The sequence below is a fragment of the Cheilinus undulatus genome, linkage group 9, assembly GCF_018320785.1.
Source record: "Cheilinus undulatus linkage group 9, ASM1832078v1, whole genome shotgun sequence".
NCBI classification, from domain to species: domain Eukaryota; kingdom Metazoa; phylum Chordata; class Actinopteri; order Labriformes; family Labridae; genus Cheilinus; species Cheilinus undulatus.
In genome coordinates, this window is record NC_054873.1 from 9,072,127 (window position 1) to 9,094,521 (window position 22,395).

General features: G+C 40.0%; 2 protein-coding genes across 2 annotated transcripts in view; both read right to left on the minus strand.

Annotated features, from left to right (window-relative positions):
* syt12 (synaptotagmin XII) overlaps nucleotides 1–4,415 on the minus strand; it is a 49,187-nt gene extending 44,772 nt beyond the window's left edge. Inside the window, exon 1 of the mRNA XM_041796047.1 lies at nucleotides 4,294–4,415. The gene's annotated coding sequence lies outside the window, so the exon portion shown is untranslated. The remainder of the gene's footprint in view (nucleotides 1–4,293) is intronic.
* Nucleotides 4,416–16,794: 12,379 nt separating this feature from the next.
* peak1 (pseudopodium-enriched atypical kinase 1) overlaps nucleotides 16,795–22,395 on the minus strand; it is a 162,540-nt gene continuing 156,939 nt past the window's right edge. The window contains exon 7 of the mRNA XM_041795133.1: nucleotides 16,795–21,033. Coding sequence (XP_041651067.1) covers nucleotides 19,657–21,033 — 1,377 coding nt within the window. The 3' untranslated portion in view covers nucleotides 16,795–19,656. The remainder of the gene's footprint in view (nucleotides 21,034–22,395) is intronic.

Below are 22,395 nucleotides of genomic sequence, written 5' to 3' on the forward strand. Positions count from 1 at the left end.
TCTATGTTTTAAACTCTTGGCAATACTAACTGTAGACGCTGGCTGTATGTGCCACTAAGTTTGTTGAATTTTAGGCAGGACCAACAGACCTACGTCATCTGAAGTCTTCATTTTTATGAGCATTCCTTAAACCTAGCTGAAGTCTGTGTGTCGACATTATTGCTACCATGTGCAACTTACATTTAAAAGATAATTTACGCATTACTTTCATTGTAGTTTAATTCTAACCAAATAACTATGGTTTTATATTTTCAGACAGTGAATAAAAATATTAATCCACTACCTTTTTACCCATGAGAAAGACAAGACTAAGACTAGCTAAAAATAGGACTAAAACAAGAATAAATGTTAGCACAGGACTGTTTGACTTTTAAAACGCTATTTCTTTACTGTGCATATAATATTAAAAACACAAGGAGAGATTGGTTAGAGAGCACTGAAAGCACACAATGTGGACAAAAGTATTTGGCCACACTTTTATTTAGTATTCAGGTTTTCAATCAGACCTGTTGCCACAGGTGTATAAAATCAAGCACCTAGACATGCAGCCTGCATTTGCAAACATTTGTGATACTAAATAGGTCGTTCTGAAGAGCTCAGACTTCAAGCATGGTACTGTGATGGATGCCAACTTTTCAATAAGACGGTTGGTTAAATCACATCCCAGCTAGATATACACAGTCAACTATAAGTGGTATTGTTACAAAGTGGAAGCATTCAGGAACAACAGCAACATGAAGCAGAAGGCCAGGTATAATGACACTGGGGTCAGCTGGCTGATTCCATCGCTGTAGAGTTCTGCTCTTCCACTGGCATTAATGTAAGCACAGAAACTGTGCAGCAAGAGCTTCATGAATGGGTTTCCATGGCTGATGTTGGCAGGCCTTACAACACCAAGTCTAATGCTGAGTGCCAAACGGAGTGGTGTACATTGGTTCCCAACCTGGGGTCCGGGACCCTCCGGGTGGGGGCAAAGATCTTAGGGGGGACGCGAGGCTTTGTCTGCTCTGAGGCTGCCAAAATTAGATTTGCAAATATTGACTAAAACCATGATAAAGCAGTTATTAAGTAGTTCAAACAAAGGTCTTTTGATAAGAAACGCATGCATAGGCCTTTTTAGGGTATTATCAGTGAAACAATTACAATCTATATTAAATTTTGGCAACAGTTTCTCACTCTTTCTTCTCTCTTGGGTCCCAGGGGGGCTCCACTTTTCATAGGTACATGTAGGGGGGCCCCAAGTAAAAACGGTTGGGAAACACTGGTGTAAAGCACAAGGACACTGGACTGTGGATCAATGGAAATGTGTTCTGCAAAGGTGACACATCACGTTTCTCCGTTTGGCATTTAGATGATTGAGTCTGGGTATGGCGAATGCTGGGAGAACGTTACCTGCCTATCTGCAAACTGTGAAGCTTGGTGAAGGAGGGACAATGGTATTGGGTTGTTTTTCAGGGTTTGGGCTAGACCCCTTATCTCCAGTGAAGTCCAATCTTAATGCTTCAGCATAAGAAGACATTCTGGACAATGCTATGCTTCCAACTTTGTGGCAACAGTTTGGAGAAGGCCCTTTTCTATTTAAACATAATGTGCCCCAGTGCACAAGGCAAGGAGTATAAGGAGTATAAAGACATGGTGTCATGTGGAGGAACTTGACAGGCCCACACAGTGCCCTGAAATCAACTTCCAATGAGCACCATCGAGTCTTACCTTATAAATGCTCTACACAGAGATACTCAACGTGTGGCTCTGGAGCCACGTGTGGCTCTTTTGTGATTATTTGTGACTCTTTTTGTGTCTTTATTTTAAATATTATTCTCCAGAAAACCTTGAAAAAGGGAAACTTTTTGCCATTTTCACCATTTTGCCACTTTTCACCCATTTAAGCTATCTTTTGCCATTAACACCTCTTTTTTTCCTATTTTTTGGCCATTTTGCGACTTCTTTTTGCCACCTTTTCCTCATTTTTTCCACTTTTATCCCATTTTTGCCCTTTTTCACCATTTTTTGGCCATTTAAGCTATCTTTTGCCATTAAATACCCCCTTTTTCCTGGTTTTTGCCCATTTTTGCCACTTCTTTTTGCCACATTTTTCCCTGTTTTTGCCACTTTTATCCCATTTTGTTTTTTTTTTACCTTTTTTGTTGCCAATTTTTCTTTCAAATAAGCTACCCTCTGCCATTAAATACCACTTGTTTCCTATTTTCCCAAATTTTTGCCTCTTCTTTCTGCCACTTTTTTGCCCATTTTTGCCCTTTTTCACAATTTTTTGCCATATGTTCCCCAATAAAGCTACCTTTTGCCATTACATACCATTTGTTTTTTTTGTTTTTTTTTTTGTTTGTTTGTTTGTTTGTTTGTTTTCTTGCCTGTTTTTGCCAATCTTGACTGTTTTTTGCCCATTTTAGTCACTTTTCACTCATTTTTTGCCATGTTTTTGCCACTTTTGGACCATTATTTGCCATCTGTAACTCATTTTTTGTCACTTCTCACCTATTTTTGCTACTCCCTGACCACCATTTTTGGCACTTTTCACTACTTAGATTGTGGCTCTTGCAAAGGTATTTTCCAACAATTTGGCTCTTTGGTTGATTAACACTGCTCTACAGAATGAATGGGCACAAACACTTAAAAAAAACTTGTGTAAGGTGCATTAATATGAGTGTTTTACATTTATATTCATTATTACAATTTGGCTAATAAAATGAATAATTGTTTGACTAACACTTAACCAAAATGACTTTCACTTTTGTCGACTTAACAAACAGGTGGCAAAAAAAAAACTGATTTTTCTTATTCCAAACAGTATTATCATTGATAACACTAATAAAGAACCTGTATCAACAGAAACAGGATATGTCCATAATGGCTCTTTTTTACCTATCTTTATTTTTGTCATTGGTTTCACTTTTACTTTTGCAAAAGCTGCTAATAAGGCATGCAAACTTCTTTTCAATTGATTTGTTTAAAACAAAAGAAATCAATGAACTTTGAGAGAAAAAAAGGTTATTTTTTTAGCAAAAAACTTGGAATTTGAGCCAAAAGTTTGGAATGCAAATCTCCTCTGTGATTATTTGTGGCTCTTTAAAGTCTTAATTTTAAATATTATTCCCCCAGGAAACCTTAAACAATTGAAACATCTTGCCATTTTCACAACTTTTGCCACTTTCCACACATCTTTAGCATTAAACACCCATGTTTTTTTGCCACTTAATGTCCAAATAAGTTGCCTTTGCCATTAAATACCACTTGTTTCCCTTTACCAAATTTATGCCTCTTCTTTCTGACACTTTTTTTTTTTTTTTGCCAATTTTTGACCTTTTTCACCATTTTTGCCAAATTTTGCCCATTTAAGCTACCTTTTGCATTACATACCAATTGTGTCCTAGTTTTTTCTGATTTTTGCCAATCTTCACTGCTTTTTGCCCAATTTTAGTCTCTTTTCACTCATTTTTTGCAACCTGTAACTCATTTTTGGTCACTTCTCACCCATTTTTGCTATTTTCTAACCATTTTCTACTTTTTCTCCCCAGTGTTGCCCCTTTTCACCTTTTTTGCTGCATTTTGACAATTTTTCCCACCTTTAACTTATTGTTACTGCTACTTCAAGACGTTTTTGCCACTTTCCACCACTTAGATTGTGGCTCTTGCAAAGGTATTTTTCAACAGTTTGGCTCCTTGGTTGAGTACCACTGTACTGTACAGTCAAATCAGTCATATTATGGCAGGAATCATAGATTTGTGTTTAGAGGCTTTAGACTCCCCTTTTAACTATTTCATTCAAAGACATCAGCAGCCTGAACAACTGCTCTGCTGAATACTCTTCAGTGAAAGCCCATAGCTGCTGATCAAAGCTGAAATAAGTCATATTTCATAAGGTCACAGTTCTAGACTGCAGTTAAACAGAGTGGTGCTGAACGGACAGCTCCTGCTGCTCCTGCTGCCATTTGTTATCCCTCCTTTAACCCGTGTAGCTGCTCAGGGCTCGCTCTCTCTCTCAGCCAGTAACCTTCTACTTCAGTCTGCTTGCTATGGGAATCAATATTTGGGTCGGCTGAGTGAAAAGAGCAGAGTCGCGGAAATGCCGTGCCAGAACAGGCTGCCATCCCGTCTGCTGAGAAGCATTCACAGACGCCTTTAGATTAATCCCATCAATGTAAACAAAGAAAGAGAGCATGCAAGTCTCGCCATGATGCATGTTGATTTTTGTGCACGGAGGAGTGCAGGAGCGCAGAGGCTCGTGGCAGGTGGTCGAGTGGGGCTAAATGGCCTGAGTGTGCACGCATTTCTTACCCGGACTTTTCTTTTGGTGCAGTAGGGAAGTAGAAGGAGGAGGAGGGGGGTAGAGTAACTCCACCGCTCTCCCGTCTTCAGGCGCCTCTCTCCATCCAATGACAGCGGTGCCGGTCCGCTCCGTGTATCCCGGGGGTTGGAGGAGAGGGGGGGGGGAGGGGGGGGAACGGCGTTCACTCTCCTCCCGTTTTCAGAGCATCAGAAAGCTACGAGACGCGGCCAGCTGGAGGAGGGAAGAGGAGCAGAGAGATGAGGAGGAGGAGGGTTTATGTTCCTCTCGGAGGTGTCCGTCTGCGCGCGCTGCAGCTCACTGGAGTCTGGAAAGCTGCTGCAGGAGGCATTTCTGAGAGAGCCGCAGATGAACCTTCATCCACCGACTGCAGAAACAAAGTCCCACCCCTGCAGCGAAACTTCCACCGCCGGGCTGCTCAATAACAAGACCAGCGCCTCCTCCTCCTCCTCTGAGGCTCCACAGCAGCAGCACTGAGGAGGACCTGAGAGAGAGAGAGGGGGGGGAGAGAGAGAGAAAGAGAGAGAGAGAGAGAGAGAGGCTGGTGTTATGCAACTGATGCTCAGCAGGGAGACTGGGAAGAGAGTGTACTTCAGGGACACGCAAACTTTTCAAGTCTTTCTCATCATCCATCCTCACAAAACCCTCCTGACCCCCAAGTTGACAAAATCTGTCCCAAGACACACCTTACCTCCTCCTCTCCATCACCCTCTCCTTTCTTTACCATCATGTCCGCTGTTAGGGATGATTCAGTGTGAACTTACATAACTGTCTCTCCTGGAGGTGGGCAGGGTGAAGTGATGACACTCCTTATCTATAACCACTCTCTCACCCTGACAGCTCTCATATGAAATCAAATCAGCTGTTAAATAAAACACCCACCACCCCCCTGATCAGTTATCAATGCTTCATTGATCAGCTCTGTCCAAGAAAGTTGGAGGATAAACAGCAGCCGGAGACAATTTAACATCTTCAACATGTAAATGTTCCTATAAATTATTACTGATCTGTAAATGAATGTTTTATCAGCCATTATTAAAACCATCCGTTAAAATGTATGATCTATGTTTAATAGAGGGAGTGGGAACCATTTTTAAATCTCTTAACCGGATAATTTGGATGTTTTTTTAGGCTATTAGGCTCACTCTGGTGGAAATGAAAAAAATCCCTTGCATGCTCCAGTGGTAAACAAATTGTAATGATTTAACATTTAAGGTGGCCAAAAGTGGAAGGAAATGCAATGCAGAGCACCACAGGAGGTTTTTAAAATGGGCTGATACAAATCTGTTCCCTCTCAGGGAAGAAAATGATATAAAAAGCTATAAAGGATTACCCTCCAGTGGAGAAAACACCATGTGGTAATAATGCAATGAAGTGCAAAAAAAAAACCCATCCCTTGAAAGTGGAGAAAACAGGATGCAGTGCCCTCTGCTGTGACCCTTATGTGGGGTAAATGTTTGTTTAAATGACCTCAACCAGGGATGGAGCCAAATGTAGGATCTGGGTACACGCTCCCCTGGATTTCACATTGACATAAGTACTCAGATCCTTTGCAAAAACACTTGAAATTTAGCTCATGTTCCTCCTATTTATCTGAATCTTTGCTGAGATGTTTCACACCTTGAGTGGAGTCAGCCTGTGCGAAATTAAATTGACTGGACATGATTTAGAAAGGCACACATCCTCACAGCTTACAATGCATATCAGAGCAAAACCAAGCCACGAGGTCAAAGGAACAGTCTGCAGGGCTTAGAGACAGGATCGTTGCAAAGCGCAGATCTGGGGAAGGCTGCAAAAGAAAATCTGCTGCACTGAAGATTCCCAAGAGCACAGTTGTGGAGTTGTAGGATTCTTTCGAGAGCTGGTCGCAATCGGGGAGAAGAGCCTCAGTAAGAGAAGTGACCAAGAACCTGATGGTGACTCCGACTGAGCTCCAGAGATTCTGAGATGGGACAAAGTTCAAGAAGGACAAACATCAATGCACTGATCTGGTCTTTATGGCAGAGTGGTGCCACACAAAACACATGAAAGTCCACTTTGAGATTGCCAAAAAACTCCCCATGAAAGCCAAGTAGTAAGTGTATAAAAGCAAAACAGCATCCCCTTAAGAGGAGAAAACAGGATGCAGTGCCCTTCGTTGTGATCTTCAAGAGGAGAAGTATGATGAAATGCCTAAGGATGCCATTCAACTGAGAAACTGACATTATTTCACTCCCAGTCAGTAATTCCTTTCAAGTGGAGAAAACAGCGAGTGACGTTGAATTCAACCTTCTGTTGGAGGAAATACATAGGGTTCCATTGTAGTGAAGAAAACTGGAAAATTATACATGTGGGAAGAAAATGACACCATGAGCACAACCGCATCCTTGAAAAAGTAATTGTCCCACCTTGTTGAATCATGAATTAACTGTGATTAACCCCATTTTTTGAAAAGCTGAGTTAAGTTTCATTAGCCACAATTTCCAAGGCTTTGGAAATGGCTTTATAACCATGGTGAGAGTCATTATCCACAAATGGAGAAAACTTGGAACAGCGGTGCACCTTCCCAGGAGTGGCCGGCCAACCAAAATGACTCCAAGAGTGCAACGACGACTCATCCAGGAGGTCACAAAAGAACCCAGAACCACATCCAAAGAACTGCAGGCCTCAATTTTCTGGTCTCATATTTGCCCAAAACATCTTGTTGATCCCCAAGACTTTTGTGAAAATATTCTGTGGACTGAAGAGACCAAAGATGCTCCTTTTGGAGCTGTTACATCTAGAATAAAACTAACACAGCATTTCATAAAGAGAACATCATGCCAGCAGTCAACCATGGTGGTGGTAGTGTGGTGGTCTGGGGCTGCTTTGCTGCTTCAGGACCTGGACCACTTGCTGTGATTGATGGAACAATGAATTCATCTGTCTACCAGAAAATCCTGAAGCAGAATGTCCGGCCATCAGTTTGTGGCATTGAAACTCAAGCACACTTGGGTAATGAAGCAGGACAAGGATCTGAAAAGAAACAGCAAGTCTACCTCTGAATGGCTAAAAAAACCAAAATGACTCTCCACTGTGGCTGAGTTGACTCTTTAGTTATCTCAAAGACTTGCTTACAGTTGTTGCTGTGGAACAAGCAGTTATTAGCTTTAGGGGGTGATTACTTTTTAGGTAGGACCAGGTAGGTCTGGATGGATTTTTTCCTATAATAAAGGACGTAGATGTGGTGGGTGGTGGACCCAGAATGCAGACCAGAGTTGCAAAAAGGTTTAACAGATTTATTGATAATGTGCAGCAGAGGAGGGGGAACCCACAGGTCCAGGGGGTGAGGAGATCCACGGGAGAAGTGAGAGTCAGTGAGAGGCTTCCTGAGAGAGTGCTGGGTTTAAGGGCTGACGTGAGACGAGGAGGGAGGCACTGGAAGAAAAGGAGAGACAAAAATGGTAAAAAAAAGCAAGTTCAAAAGTTATTTTGTTTGTCTGTAGAAAAAGAGAAATAAAGTCTTTAATTCTGTGGCTCTACTTCTTGTAAAGAAATGCTTCAAATATTTTTCTTCACTTGCTTCACTGCTTTAAGCAAAATGCAGAAGGGCCTCATATTTCTCTTTGACTGGGGCATCCCAATAACTAAAACCTCCATTTCCCCAAAGGAACAGAATTTTTCACCGAAAAATTGTGATAAACTTATAACCATGGAACAACTTCTCTAAGTTCACTTCAACTAAGTAATGAGGTTTGTGTCTTGTTGATTAGATGGCTTTCTTTGTTGATGTAAACTTCTTGGATGATTCCTTTTTTCAAACTAAGTAACTAATCCATGCAAAATAGCGTCATACTTTCACCAAGTAAAACAAAGGTTTTATTTGAATCCTACAGCCTGCTTTGGATTGTTTCTTGACGCACTCATGTGATACCCAGCAAACCTTCAATACCAGAAGAGCAACATTCATTGATTACTGTAAAGGCCCAGTAGTGGCACCATGGCTGTCCATAAGGGGGGTGGTGAAGGGGGGAGTTTTCTGGGCCCAGCCAGGGCCTATGGAGGTCGGCAAAAATCATGGTCCATTTAAAAGTTAATCTGTGATTATTATGTTTTATATTTAATCTGAAAAATAACCACTAAACTTAAAGCAACAAAATTAATTTTATTAATTCTTAATTTTATTTATCCTGTTGTACAACCTTTGTCAAAATGTAAACTCCTCTTTTTAAAACAGATAAACCTTTTTTGTAATGTTGCCAAGGTGGATGGGAACATTGACTAAACCACGTGGAAAGTAAAGTCAGATTTTAAAGCTTAGCCACGATGTGCACAAACTAAAGGTACCAAATAATACGGAAGACTAGAGACAACTTTATAGGGAAAACAATAAAACAATTAAAAACATTAGCAACAATGGATTAAAAACACCAAGTTTTCCTGTAAAAGTGATAAGAAAGGATCAAAGAGTTCCAGAAAAATGGTTTTAAGAGGCAAAAATGTTATAGGAGTGGCAAACATGGATAGAAAAATGTTCAAAATTGGTTATATAGTGAAAAAATGAGTTAAATTTAGAAAAAAAAAGTTCAAAGGTGGCTAGATAAAGTAGTGAAAAGGGGTTAAAATTGATATGAACTGGTTTAAAGAGGCAAAATTGATTAAAAAAAAGGCAAAAATGGATGAAAAAAGGGAAAATGAGTTAAGCAGTGGTAAAAATAAAATTTGTCAAAAATGGCAAAATGGGATTAATGTGACAAAAAAACATTAAAATAATGGCCGGATAACGTGATGAAAACAGGTTTTTATAGTGGCAAAAATAGGATAAAAGAGGCAAAAATGGGTTTCAAGAGGCAAGAACGGGAAACAAAGTACAAATTGAGTGCAAAAATGAGTAGAAAATGGAGAAAAAAGTGTCAACTAGGAAAGCACTCGGAGAGCGCAGACCTCCGCCATTAGCCCCATCTCCCAATAGTAAAGAACCCTTTAAAAATTCCTGGATCCAGACGGTGATCCGGATCACTACCAAAATCAAATCAGTTCTTCCTTTTGCCTTTTCTGATATTTCCTGAAAATTTCATCAAAATCCATCCATAACTTTTTGAGTTATGTTGCTAACAAACAAGCAAACCAACAAACCCTGCCGATTAAATAACCTCCTTGGCGGAGGTAAAAATGTGTCAAAGAAAGAGGCAAATTAACAAAAAGTGGCAAAATTGTGTTCATACCAACAGTAAAGAAATAGTTTGAAAAAGTATGCAAAAACAGGTTAGAAACATGCAAAAATGGGGTGAAAATGGATGGAAAAAAATGGTTAAATTGGGTTAAAAATGTGCCAAAAATGTGTTAAAGAGGTAAGTTTGGCAAAAAAAAATTTGCAAAATTAGCTAGATAAAATAATGGAAATGGACTACAAATTGTCTAAATTGGATAAAAGCAGAAAAAATGAGTTACAAAATGCAAAAAGCTGCAAAAATTGATGGGAAAATGTTGAAAAGGTGGTTTTAAAAAAGACATAGTATGACAGAGATAAAATTTGGCAAAAAATGACCAAACTGGTTAATGTGGCGAGAATAAAAAATACAAAAATGCCCAGATAAAGTAGTGAAAATTGGTAAAAAGTGACAAAGATTGGACAAAAGTGGGAAAAAAGTAGCAAAAGTAGTGAAAATTGGTAAACAGAGGAAAAAAATGTGATAAAAGTAGCAAAAAAAGGGTTACAAAAATGCACAAAAGTGGCAAAATGATTGGAACACGCTGTAAGTGGTTAAAAGTGGCAGTATTTACTAATGTCAACATCAGAACCCAATGGCGCCAAAAGGCTTGACACACTTTTCAGTTCTAAAATAAGGTTACTGTTAGCCAGGATGCTAGCATCAATGCTACATAATGATATCATCAATAGATCATGACTGGGAGGGGCCCATTCACCGGGTTTTAAGAGGCTCAGCCAAGTCTGTGGGCGGGCCTGAGTGGCGCCATTGCTTTGTCTTCACTGTTGGTTGTAGAGTCCGCTGCAGTCTCTTTTTAAGGAGCCTATGATGCTCCCTGACCCCAAAATTTGACCTGCACTGGCTTCACTGTTCTACAATATTGATATAGCAATAAAGCTAATAAACCTACTCGGGGCGTCACCGTGCATCCAGACAGATGAATTGGATTGTTAATGCCTGCATTGAAGACTCACCACGATGTAATGCAGCGCAGTTCAAGGCAAAGAATGAAGATTTTAAGCTGGTGCTGGATTAGATGCACATCTTGTAAATGGTAATAGAAAAAATTTTGGATAGTGGTCAAGTCAATACTAAAATCATGGATTTATATCTTGTTTCTACATCCAGCAAACAGATAAAGATTGCAGCATATAACATCCTCTGGCTGCACTGATGTTTTTACTACCTTCAGTCCTGCCCTTGGAGAATCTTTGCTTTTGTCTGGTGGCCATGCTCTCGGCTGCAGCTCCACCATCAGACGTTGGGTGAAGACCTAAAAATCAATCAGAGCATGATGAACAGAAATAAAAGGGTCAAATCAAACCAACAGCTCTGCAGTCGGGTAGAAATAAAACTGCTCACTGTAAGAGAAAAATACCAGAGGTTAGCCAGACCTTGGAGGAAAAATCACCGGGAAAATCTAGAAAACATTCATTTGCAAGAAAACACAGGAAAATGGATGGCAATGATTCTCTTCTTGCGGATTTTAAATTTAAGAACACGAGAAAGACAAGTTACGTAATCTAAGAATTTAATCTAAGTCTAGACAGGATCATATCACCATCTTGGTTTAAGCTGTGTGACATAGTTTCATCAAAAGTAAATCCTTGTGAGCCACTTTAAGATAATTTCCCTGTTTATCCAGCAAAATGTGTAAAGCCTAATTCCTCCACATTCAGCTTCACAGTACTGTATCTGGCAATAATAAACTTATGACGAAGTGGTGAACTTGTGTGAACAGCAGGGGAATTCTGCATTCTTTGATAACTTTTCTTTTAAAATGTCTCCATCTAGTGGTGGAGCTTCTGTTACTCTACTGAGTCTGTATGACTCATGCAAACTTGAAAAATTTATACCCTGTGCTTTAATTCCAGACATCGACTTTCTATTTAAAGGACAACAGACACTAGGAAATCTCTCAATGATGAGCATTAATGAGAAATGCCAAAAGATTACTGCTGATTGATTAAACGGAAGAAACGTTAAGTAATTGTAGTCACCTCCACAGTCATTATTTATTAGAGATTACCTTCAGAAGCATTGATGATAGTTCCCATATATCACTGATCAATACTGAGCTGGGAGGAAAATTTGCTCAGCCCTTAGGATATTTAGACTATTTAGATGTTAAATTCTGAAAACCAACAACCGATTCATGCAGAAAGACACATTAAATGCTCAGCGACCACTTTATTAGGTATACCTCCCCAACTTCATTAATGCAAATATCTTATCAGCCAATCACATGGCAGCAACCAATGCATGCAGGTCTGCAGACATGGTAAGGGCGATCTACTGAAGATCAAACCGAGCATCACAGTGAAGAGGAAGGTGATTTGAGTGGCTGGTAGTCAACATTTCCAATCTTGTACTGCCCAGTTTGGGTAGCCCCGTGTCATTTACAGCCTCACTTCTAAGTAGTCCATCTGCTTTAAGGTTTAACGTGCTGTGCATTCAAAGATACTCTTCATCATACCTTCATGATAAGGTAAACAAAAACAGTAGGATGTTCAAAATGTAAAGACTAATAATTTGTTTACTCTTAAAGTGAACTTTTTTTGCTTGGATCACATTTTCTTGTTCTCAAATGTTTATTTTTGTTTGATACCAAAGAAGTTTTGTTTGACTCTTTTTGACACAAAGGTTATTCTGTGGTCTTTAAGCATTACCATTGGAAACTCACAATCCTCAAGTGTGAATTTATCATGTGGGGTACCTCAAGGGTCTACTCTGGGACCACTGCTATTTTCTATTTATTCTCAACTTTATCTTTCTTTTAGCCATAACAACCTACAAACTGTATCACAGGAATCACAGGACAGCTCAGTACAATAAAAAACAGAAGTTACCATTTACTGGTCCAGACACCGCAAATATCTATATACCCTGCACCTTGGTTATCTAGCATCAAACATTTTCAATAGTTTAAAGAAAATCTGGATAAACAGTTGGATAAGCAAATTTAAGATTTTTTAAAACACTCTATATGGAAAAAATGGTCAGCTGCCTGGCCATTACACCAAAAGGGACTTTAATGCCACAGTATTAAAATGCATGGACCTTAATATGGAGTTGCCCTTCCTTTTACAGCTATGACAGCCTTCACTCTTCTCAGAAGGCTTTCCACAACATTTTGGAGTGTTTTTGTGGGAATATGGGCCCATTCTTTCTGTAAGATGTTGCATTGATGTTGGATGAGAAGGCCTGGCTTGCAATCTCCTTTACTAACTCGACCCAAAGGTGCTTGATGGAGCCTAGCCCAAACCTTGATAACAACTCCATGCCATTAACCCTCATACACCAAATTTCAAAGCTGGTAAAACGCAGACAGGTAAGTAACATTCTCCCAGCATCTGCCAAATCCAGATTCATCTATCTGACTGCCAAACAGAGAAGCGGGATTTGACACTCTACAGAACACATTTCCACTGCTCCACAGACCAGTGTAGTTGAGTTTTACACCACTCCATGCAATGCTTGGCATCTGGCTTGGTGATGTGAGGCTTGTATGCAGCTGCTCAGCCATGAAACTCCCACCACACATTTTTTTCCATCGCTCTGGGACGCTCTGCCGCTCACTCGGCAGCCATTCCTCAGAGTCTGGGTCGGAGAAGTCCGTCTCTGAAGTGTCGTCGCTGTTCGCATCAAGCTGGCAAGCAGATGCCTTTTCTCTCCGACGCACGGGGGAGACCTCAAGGCATTCTCTAGCCTCTTGGCTGGCCGAGGCAGATGAATGAACGCACTGATCCCTGGATTAACTGTTGGTTTCAGTGAGTAACCGATTTCTCACGAAAAAGTTTAAAGTTTCTTCCATCGTCCGCTGGCGAAACTGGCCACTTGCCTCCCTCAGTTTTTTGGGGGGCATTTTGTGCCGATACTGAATATTTTACAACTTTTAGCTTAGATTCCTGGTGTCTCCACTTCCTGCTCTGATCTCTGTGGCTTTGATTTGATTTACCGTCTCTTCCATGTTCCAACTACATATCCCAGAAGCCCCAAAATTACTCACAGGGAGCTTGAGAGCGCCCCCTTGTGCCAGCCGCCGAAAAAACACTATGACGTATACACGTCAGTGGCTCTCAAGCGTTGGTATTTAAATGACGTACCTATAAGTCAATGGCACTCAATGAGTTAATGTCAAACAATTTAAGACAAAGGCCTTTTCTGGATGTAAATGCCCAAATTTGATGGTTTCTGGCTAATTTTAATGCCACTATTCTTTCATGTGCTGTGCACTAGTATTAGACGTGTAACTAAATTACTGTCTTGTTGCTGAGAGCAGTAAGGGAGACTTTATGACCATATCTAGAGTTACAAAGAAATGCATCAACAAAAACACATACAGATCTCCAAGTTTTAACAAAGAGAATAAAAAGAACAATAAAAGATTGGAGGCTAATCTTGAGTTTAAAAAAATTAACAGGCTCATGTTCAAACTCCCTGAGATGATGAACGTTTCTAATTTTAGCATGGTCACTGTAAATAATTGAAAGCTTCATTATCAGCCAAGGGCTCAAGATTTGTTCAGATTTAGCTGAAGTCAGAGACGACATGGGGTTATCCCAGGTCCCAAAAGAGTAAAGAAGAAAGGCTTTCAAAGCATGTTCTGCCCATAAGCCTAACATATGAGATAAAATATTTGAGGACAAAGAACCAGGACACAGCTTTGGGTTCCAACTCTTTTCTACTGATCCTTTTCCAGGACTTTTCCCAGGACATTTCCAGGGACGATTTAGCTGTTGTGACAGGAACGAATCATGCCAACGTGGTTCTTTCTGTGGAAGGCTGATTCAAAAGAAGGGGATGGACAGATCCAGTAGCACTTGCAGTTTAAAGTAGTGATTCTCAACTGGTCTTGCCTCAGGAACTACCACAAACACCAGTGGGCAAATGTGACTAAAGTTTCTGTTTTTATTTATCTGTTTATTTTAAATTAGATTTCTTTAGTGACAGATAGTGCTGTTTAGTGCTGCTTAGAAAAGTATCAAGGAACAATCCCATAAAAGTGTATGAAAAGTCAGAAGAATTACTGTGAAAAAAATCCACAAATTTCCTATATTTTTGTAAAGTGTCTTCAGATGTAAAGGAAAAGTCCCAGAGTATTACCTAACGTTTCTGGGAAAATGCCCAAAGAAAACTCCCAAAAACTAAGAAAATTATTCAACATTTGTGGGGAAATTACTTCAAGTTTCCTATAAAGTTTAAAGGGAAAATCCCTCAAACATTTCAGATAAAGTCAAAGCTTAGATAATTCTGGAAAAAATCTGTCAAGCACTCTTTTAGCTGTTTTTTGTTGTTGTTGCTGTCAAAAACTTCAGAAAAAAATAAACCTTTGAGCACTCTGACATGTTCTTTTTTCCCACACACATTCCAACCCACTGGACTGACCCACCAGTTGAGAACCACTGGTTTAGAGAACAACTTTTAGACCGACACATTACTGCATCAACAAGCTAGGATAATGCAAATCCACCTGCAGATGTACAGCATTTATTCTAATTTATTTAACTGTTACTATAATATTTTGGCCTTGTTTAAATGTGTTTGTTTCTTTTTAGAATGATTTGAGTTCAAACAGAATGACAAACATTTTAATTAGCCCTTCTAAAAATAACATCTGTTTTAGGGAGTTTTGACATAGAATTACAAAACGTTTGAGTACGTATCTAGAACATTTTGCATTTGTGAACATTTTCCCATTGTTTTCCATGACCTGAAATTTGGCAACTGTTATCCAGATCTTCCAGAAAAGAACTTTCACCTGCTTTGACAAAGCTCTCTATTTAAGATCCATCCAGTCATCTCCACCGCCCAGAAGATCTTTGGCTGCCCTCCGTCTTCTCTTGAGGAACCATACAACTCCTGCTGCCTCAAGAAAGTTCTCAACAATCAGGGATCCATCCCACCCGGGACAAAGTCTGAACAGCTGCCCACTGACAGAGGGTTAGACACAAACAGGTTAGAAAACAGTTTTTTTATGCAAAGACAGTACCGCACTGAATGCTGCTAAGACCCGATAAAACTCATGTGATATGAATCATATACACTTTAAAGTGAATATGTGCAACAACAAATGCAGAATGTGAATGTGAAATGAAATGTGTAGGTGGTTCTTAGCTGGTTTTAAACATTTCATTAGGCACTTTCTAGAGTTTTTCATACTTGGTATTGACTCATAATATTGTAAATTATTTTTTTAACCTTTACTTACAATGGGTTTCAGCAATTTAAATATAGTTTTAAGCCCTTTTTACAAGGTTTTTAGCATTGTTATTAAAAAATGTTTTTATTACTTTCCATATGGTTTGATTGGTTAAAATGTTTTTAAATTAAATTTAATAAGGTTTTTAGCACTTTGAATATGCTTTCCAGTACTTTTAATAAATGTTTTTGTACTTGGTTTTAAGTACTTTTCATATTATATTTAGTACATTATCCAAATTCTTAGTCACTTAGTACTTTTAATATGGCTTTTAAGCCCTTCTCTATTGTTTTTAGTAACTCTGATGAAGTTTTTAGTACTTTTTGTATGTTTTTCTGACCTTTAATGTGGTTTTTAGTACTTTCAATACATTTTTAGCAATTCACATATGTTTTAAGTACTTTATTGTTTGTCTTCAGAATTTTTTATGTGGTTTTCAGCATTTTTTTATATTTTAGTACTTACATATGGTTTTAAGTACTTTATGAATTTAATATGGATTTCAGCACTAAAAAGATGGTTTTAAACACTTTTAATAGGACTTTTAGTACTTTTTATATGTTTTTAAAGAAATTTTATAAATGTTTTTTGGTACTTTAAATATGTTTTTAGAATTGAGTATGGTTTTAGCACTGTTTAAATTCCTTTTTCGAACACTTTTAAACTGTTTTTGGCACTTTTATGTGTTTGTTCGTACTTTCATATGGTTTTTGGCATTTTAAATATGGTTTAATCACTTTTTATATCACTTTGCCACTTCCTAGAAAGGATTTTAGTGCCTTAAATGTTTTTAGCACTTAAAATTTGTTTTTCAGTACTTTTGATATGGTTTCTAGCACTTTCATGCAGTTTTAAGCACTTTAAATATGTTTTTTCCTGTTTTTTTTAAGATTTTGGGCATTTTTGGTAAGAGTTGTAGCACATTTTATGTGGTATTAGTTCAGTTTTTTCATTTTGCACTTTTTAAAAATATTTGTCATGGTTATGATTTTTAAGTACTTTCACTATCATGGAACCACAAGGACTGCATTCAATTTTGCTGTACTTGTAAAGAAATTCTATTTCTATCAATTTCTATCAAATAAAACAAAGCATAACAGCAATAACACAATGGCACAAAGTGTATTTATAAAAACATATATTTATTGTTCTGTTACCATTGGTTAACTCAATCAACAATAAATGCCGGCAGGCCTGGAGACATACTGTACACATATTAATAACAAGCCTCAGAGAGCTTTATGTTTTCTGTTCAGTGGCAATAAACAATGCAGAGAGGAAACCAGAGCAAAGAGAAAGAAAGATTAAATACACAATATTCTGAAAGCTGTGGGCCGTATCGTTGATCGATGCTGGGCTTGACTGCTGTCATCTTTCAGCCTCTTCTAAAAGTGGTTTATCTCCTTAACAGATAACTTTACAAGAGGGGTAAAAATACTGTACATTGTTCAGTTTAATATTGAATTATCTTTTGTTTAGGTCAGTGATGACGACTCACTCACCTTCGTCTTCTCCGACATGAACAAGTAGAAGAAAGTCAAGTTAAGCTTTAAAAATGATTAAATGATATTTAGACTCTAGTGACAGAAATAGAGGTGCTCCTTATGTGACAAAATAGTGTGTGTGTGGATTAAAATAAGGTTATATATATTTATACTATATATACTATATAAAGGCGTAAATCTTTTAGACACTAGGACAGCCACCAGTGCTGTCCACACACATTCCTCAGTACACAAACCCTTTAAAATGCAGCAACAAACTCACACCTGCTTTGTCTTGTTGTCGCTCCATGGACCGTTAAATTCTGGTTCTGTACATCTGCGGAGAAAGAGAACAGGATCCTGATCCCAAAAGAACACTTTCCTCCCCAGTGGCATGCAGAACTGCTGCTATAGATAAAATTACACAAAGCAAATGGATGCTTGGAAAATATCCCTCTCCTAAATGCATGTAAAGGGTGCGTTTTTCAGAGGTGAAGAGAGTTTAAGATGATGATTTAGTTGTTTTATCATCAGAACCTCAAATACATCCTGTGCTGTATTGTTTAAGAAAAAGCTGAAGCTGTTGTACATGTATTTCTAGCACTGACCACAGGCTGGAAGGTTGCTGATCAATAACACAGAGCTCATTTAATCAAAGAATCACACATCTGTTGCAAGCCAAGCAGCAAGCATTGATGCAGGATCTGTTATCCTATCAGCTGAGTAACAAAAAATCGGACGGGAAACAAGGCAGGAGGAATGGAGGCAAGTCTCAGTGGTTGAGTCTTAAGTTTCTATTCTGTTTTTATGTGAAACAAAGTGGTTCAGTTAGAAGATGGTTGTGTTTCTGAAGCAGACGAAACCAGGTCCAAAAGTTTGTGTTTCAGTCCAGGCAAACTTTTACATTCCACACGCTGCAAAACAAATCAGATCCAGCTCCTTTGATTCACAGGAACTCCGCTCAGTCTCTCCTGCATCATCATGTCCTCGGCCTCCATCAAGGAGCGCCGACGCTCAGACTCAATGTGCAAATGTCATCCGTAACTCAGGACCGTCCCAAAACAACTTGACAAAAACAACACTTTAAAAAATGACAAAACTTTTTTGCAGTCTTTGAAACATTCCCATCTCCCTCCCGCTCTTAGAAGTCTTTTAACTTTGTTTCCTAAATTGCAAGATTGAACTGAAACTAGTCAGTTTATGTGCCACAAAACTACTGGAAGAGAAGTGTAGAACAAGACTGCATTTTAAAAGTGTTCATATGCTGTTACCTCTGAAGAAAACAACCAAAAATATATAAATTGCACATACGCCGACAAGAAACCACTCCAAAAGCTGTTGCAGTTGTGTCCCATTTTAACTCCTAAATCTTAAAATGCTCTCTGGAAGCTAATAAGTAGACAAGGATTTAGTATTAAGAGGTGTAGTTTTGTTAAAAACACCTCTAGATTGAATTTGGAAAGGTGAAGTGTAATATTTTAAACTGATTCTTGATAAATCTTTTCACTTTTACCCAGTGTGACAAAGTTTTTTTGCATCCTAAAATAAACATCTCCATTTAATTATGTTAAAGTATCTCTGGACTCTGTGGAAACAGATGACAGATCTTTGGCTTCAGTGCTTTAAAATCTATTCATTCTTGCATCAATCTAAATTAAATCTCACCCTCATTAGAACTGATTTTGAGGAGGTGAAATCAATCATTTGATTTCAAAAGGTCTCCCTTCATTTTTCCTCTTTTATCTCCTCAGATTTAGAATCTTTTCCTTTCTACGAATGAAAAGTTGCTTAAAAATAAAACACTTTGCAATAATGAATTCAATCATCATGACCAAACCTGCATCTCTGATGCTCTTAGAAGTTTTTTCCTCAGAAACAGAACTTTGAGATGATCTAATGAGGTGTATCTTTAGATGCCTGATGAAATGCTTGAAATATGTAATTCTGTTTCACATTCCCTCAAATAAAACCAGGAGACAGCTGCCATGCAAACTATTTTATATATTGCTTTTACATTTCTGTGATTTTGCTGGATTTGGAAAAGATAAAGCAGAATAAATGTTAAATCCCTCATAAATATGGTAAATCTAGTTTTATAATCTGAGAGATGTGATCTGCTTGAGAAAGTCTGGGCAGGAGCCACAGTGACTATTCATTGCTAAAACATCATTTAGAACAGTCTAGGACTGGATTACAGAACAATATCAGCCAGTCACGTCCCTTGTTGGACACCTAGCCATCCTGTTAATGGGTGCTAACACTTACCCTGTACATGAAGCCCTGCCTGTCTGATGGGAGCACTGCCTCTCACTCCATGCTTTGATTTGTCCATGAAGAAAAACACAGACTTTGCACAACTAGCTGTTTAGTTTTAGCTGAGGACTGTGGCTGCTGCAACAACAAAGCTGAATATTAGCTTACATCACACATTAGCATCAGCAGAGGGACCACATGGGGGAAGTTGGATCTATTGCTATGGCAACAGCTGGTCAAAGGAACTCAGAGAGGCTGCGACTGAGTCAGGTGGAGCGTGTGCGCTTGGTGTGTTTGGTTCTGTGCTGCGTGTGCTGGCTGGCTCTGGTTCTGGGGCTTAGGATGAGGCTGTGGCTGCTGTAGGATGTGAACCACTCGGCTCAGGGTGTCTGTGGTTGCGAACGCCAGGTACTGGCAGCACAGCCAGTCCTCCAGACTCACGCCACAAGACGAGTCCAATGAGCGCTCTGCAAATTTGATCATCATCAGAGTTCGCTTCAGGTCCAGCCAGTTCTGAAGGGTGGCCTCCCGCTGGCTGGCGGTGGCCCCGGACATGGGCCCAGTGCTGCTGCAGCCCAGTGCCTGGAACAAATCCTCACGAGGGCCCCAGAGCAGACACTGCAGGCAGGCCCGTGCCTCAGACATGCGGATCCTTTCAGAGGGGTTGACGGTGAGAAGTAGCCTGGCCAGCTGTTGGAGACCCTGTGAGTAGAGAGATCTGACCGGTAGAGGAGGCAGATCTGCCCACGTGTACTCCCGCTCCTTCAGCTCTGGCGTCTCCTCAAAGGGGTTTGGTCGATGCAGCATTTCATAGATAAGAATCCCAGTCTGGAACTCGTCACACTTGCGATACTGAGTTGCTGTGACGATTTCAGGTGCAAGGCGTGACTGGTCTCGTAGTGTGCCAGGGTCAGCGGTCATCAGAGTGCTCTTCTGCTTTGCTTGAGAAAAGTTACTAATGATGAGGCGTGCAGGACAGGTGGCGTTAGCGGCGGCAGCAGCAGCACTTGTCGACGTAGCTCCAGAACTGTTGGTGCTGCTGTTGCTGTTGTTGTTCGGCTCCACAGCATCCAGATTCCAGGGAATGCCAGGCTGGCAGTGGACCAGCAGCAGGTTTTCAAGCCGTAGATCACAGTGTGTCACGTGATAGGGTTTCATGTGTTCCAGGCCGGAGCACAGCTGCAGCAGCAGGAGGCACACCTGACGCTCGTACAGTTCAGGGTTATGAGTGTGTCTGGCCACGCCTTCTCGGACAAAGTCGGCCACTGTTTGAAAGGGTACCTCGCGTGTGATGACCACCACTCGACTCTTTAAACAGCCGGCAGTGTTCATGTGACCCTCTGTTTGGGTTTCATCTAATTTACTGTTTGGAGCTTTAGAGTCCATGGTTTTGTTTTCAGTCTTAACCTCTTTGTCCTTCAGCCCGTTTACAACTTCCTCCTCATCTTCCTCCTCCTCCTCTTCTTCTTCTTCTTCCTCTTCCCAGGGCAGCAGACGTGTTGGGACATCAGCTAGAAAATGTCCACAATCTTGCTGGATGTTGAAGTGTACTGCAAGGCTCTGTCTCACGGCGAGGCTGTGGAAAAACTGCTGCTGGGTCTCTTTCACTTTACTGCGACAGATCTGGAGAAAACAGATAAAGAAAGAGCATGTTAACATCATTGAGGGTCCTGATACTGAGCTGCGAGAAAGCAGTTGGTGAAATTCTTTAGGAAGATACCAACAAAAATATCATCTGTGTTTCAGAAGATTGATACATGGTTCTCCCCTGGCACCAAAGGGCACTGTTTTACTACTCAAAAAGCACACCGAGTAGAGGTCAAATCTCTGTCAAGTGTTTCTGGAGGCACCTGGTTTGTGAACAGCGACATCCCTGCTGTTTCTCTCCACCCAAACAATGAAAGTGAATCCCACTGAAGTTTCCCTCAAGGCTCCTTTTCAGTCAAGATGTCAGTTAAGATAGCAAGACAACAGGATATATTTCATCTTATTTTATGCCCTACTTTAGTGAATCAAAACCCAAGAATCTGTTGAACACTAAAGCATTTTTCCTTGGTGCCCCCACTATATGTTCCTAACAAAAGTTGAGCCCCCCGGGACAAGCTTTTCTTATCAAAAGACCTGTGTATAAACTACTTAATGACTGCTTCATCATGGTTTTTAGTCAATATGTGCAAATCCAATTTTGGCAGCCTCAGAGCAGACAAGGCCTTGCACACCCACACCCCCCTTTTGTTCCTGTGATTTAATTTTTAATTCAAGAAGTGAAACTTCAGTTCGTGGCACTGCTGGGGTGTTACATAGCCCTGGTTGCCCCGGTAACAGCTTTCAGCTCATCTGTATTGTTGAGTCTACTGTCTCTCAGAGATTGTCTATGGGGTTCAGGTCAGACCAGTTAGCTGGCCAATCAATCACAGTTACTCCACGGTGAGGAAACCAATTCCTGGTAGTTTTGGCTTCACTACAGGCCGGTGCAAAGTCCTGCCAAAAAAGGAAGTCACTATCTCCATAAAGCTTCTCATCAGATGGAAGCATGAAGAGCTCTAAAATCTCCTGATAGATGGCTGACAGTGTTGACTCTGGACTTGATAAAGGACTTCATAAAGACCAGTGGACCAAATGAAAGCACTGGACTTCAAGCACCTTTGATTCTGGGCCTCTCTGATGATCCTCCAGACTGTGGGACCTTGATTTCCAAATGAAATGCTAAATTCACTTTTATCTGAAAATTGGACTTTGGACCACTTAGCAACGGTCCAGTTATTTTTTACCTTAGCCCAGGTTAGAAGCTTACAGCATTGTCTGTGGTTCAGGATTGGCTAGATACTAAGAACATAACACTTGGACCTGTCTGTGTGATGGCTCTTGATCCACTGACTCTAGCCTCAGTCCACTCTTTGTAAAGCTCCCCTATGTACTTAAATCTGCTTTTTTGACAATCCTCTGAAGGCTGAGCTCATCCCTGTTGCTTGTGCTCCTTTTCTC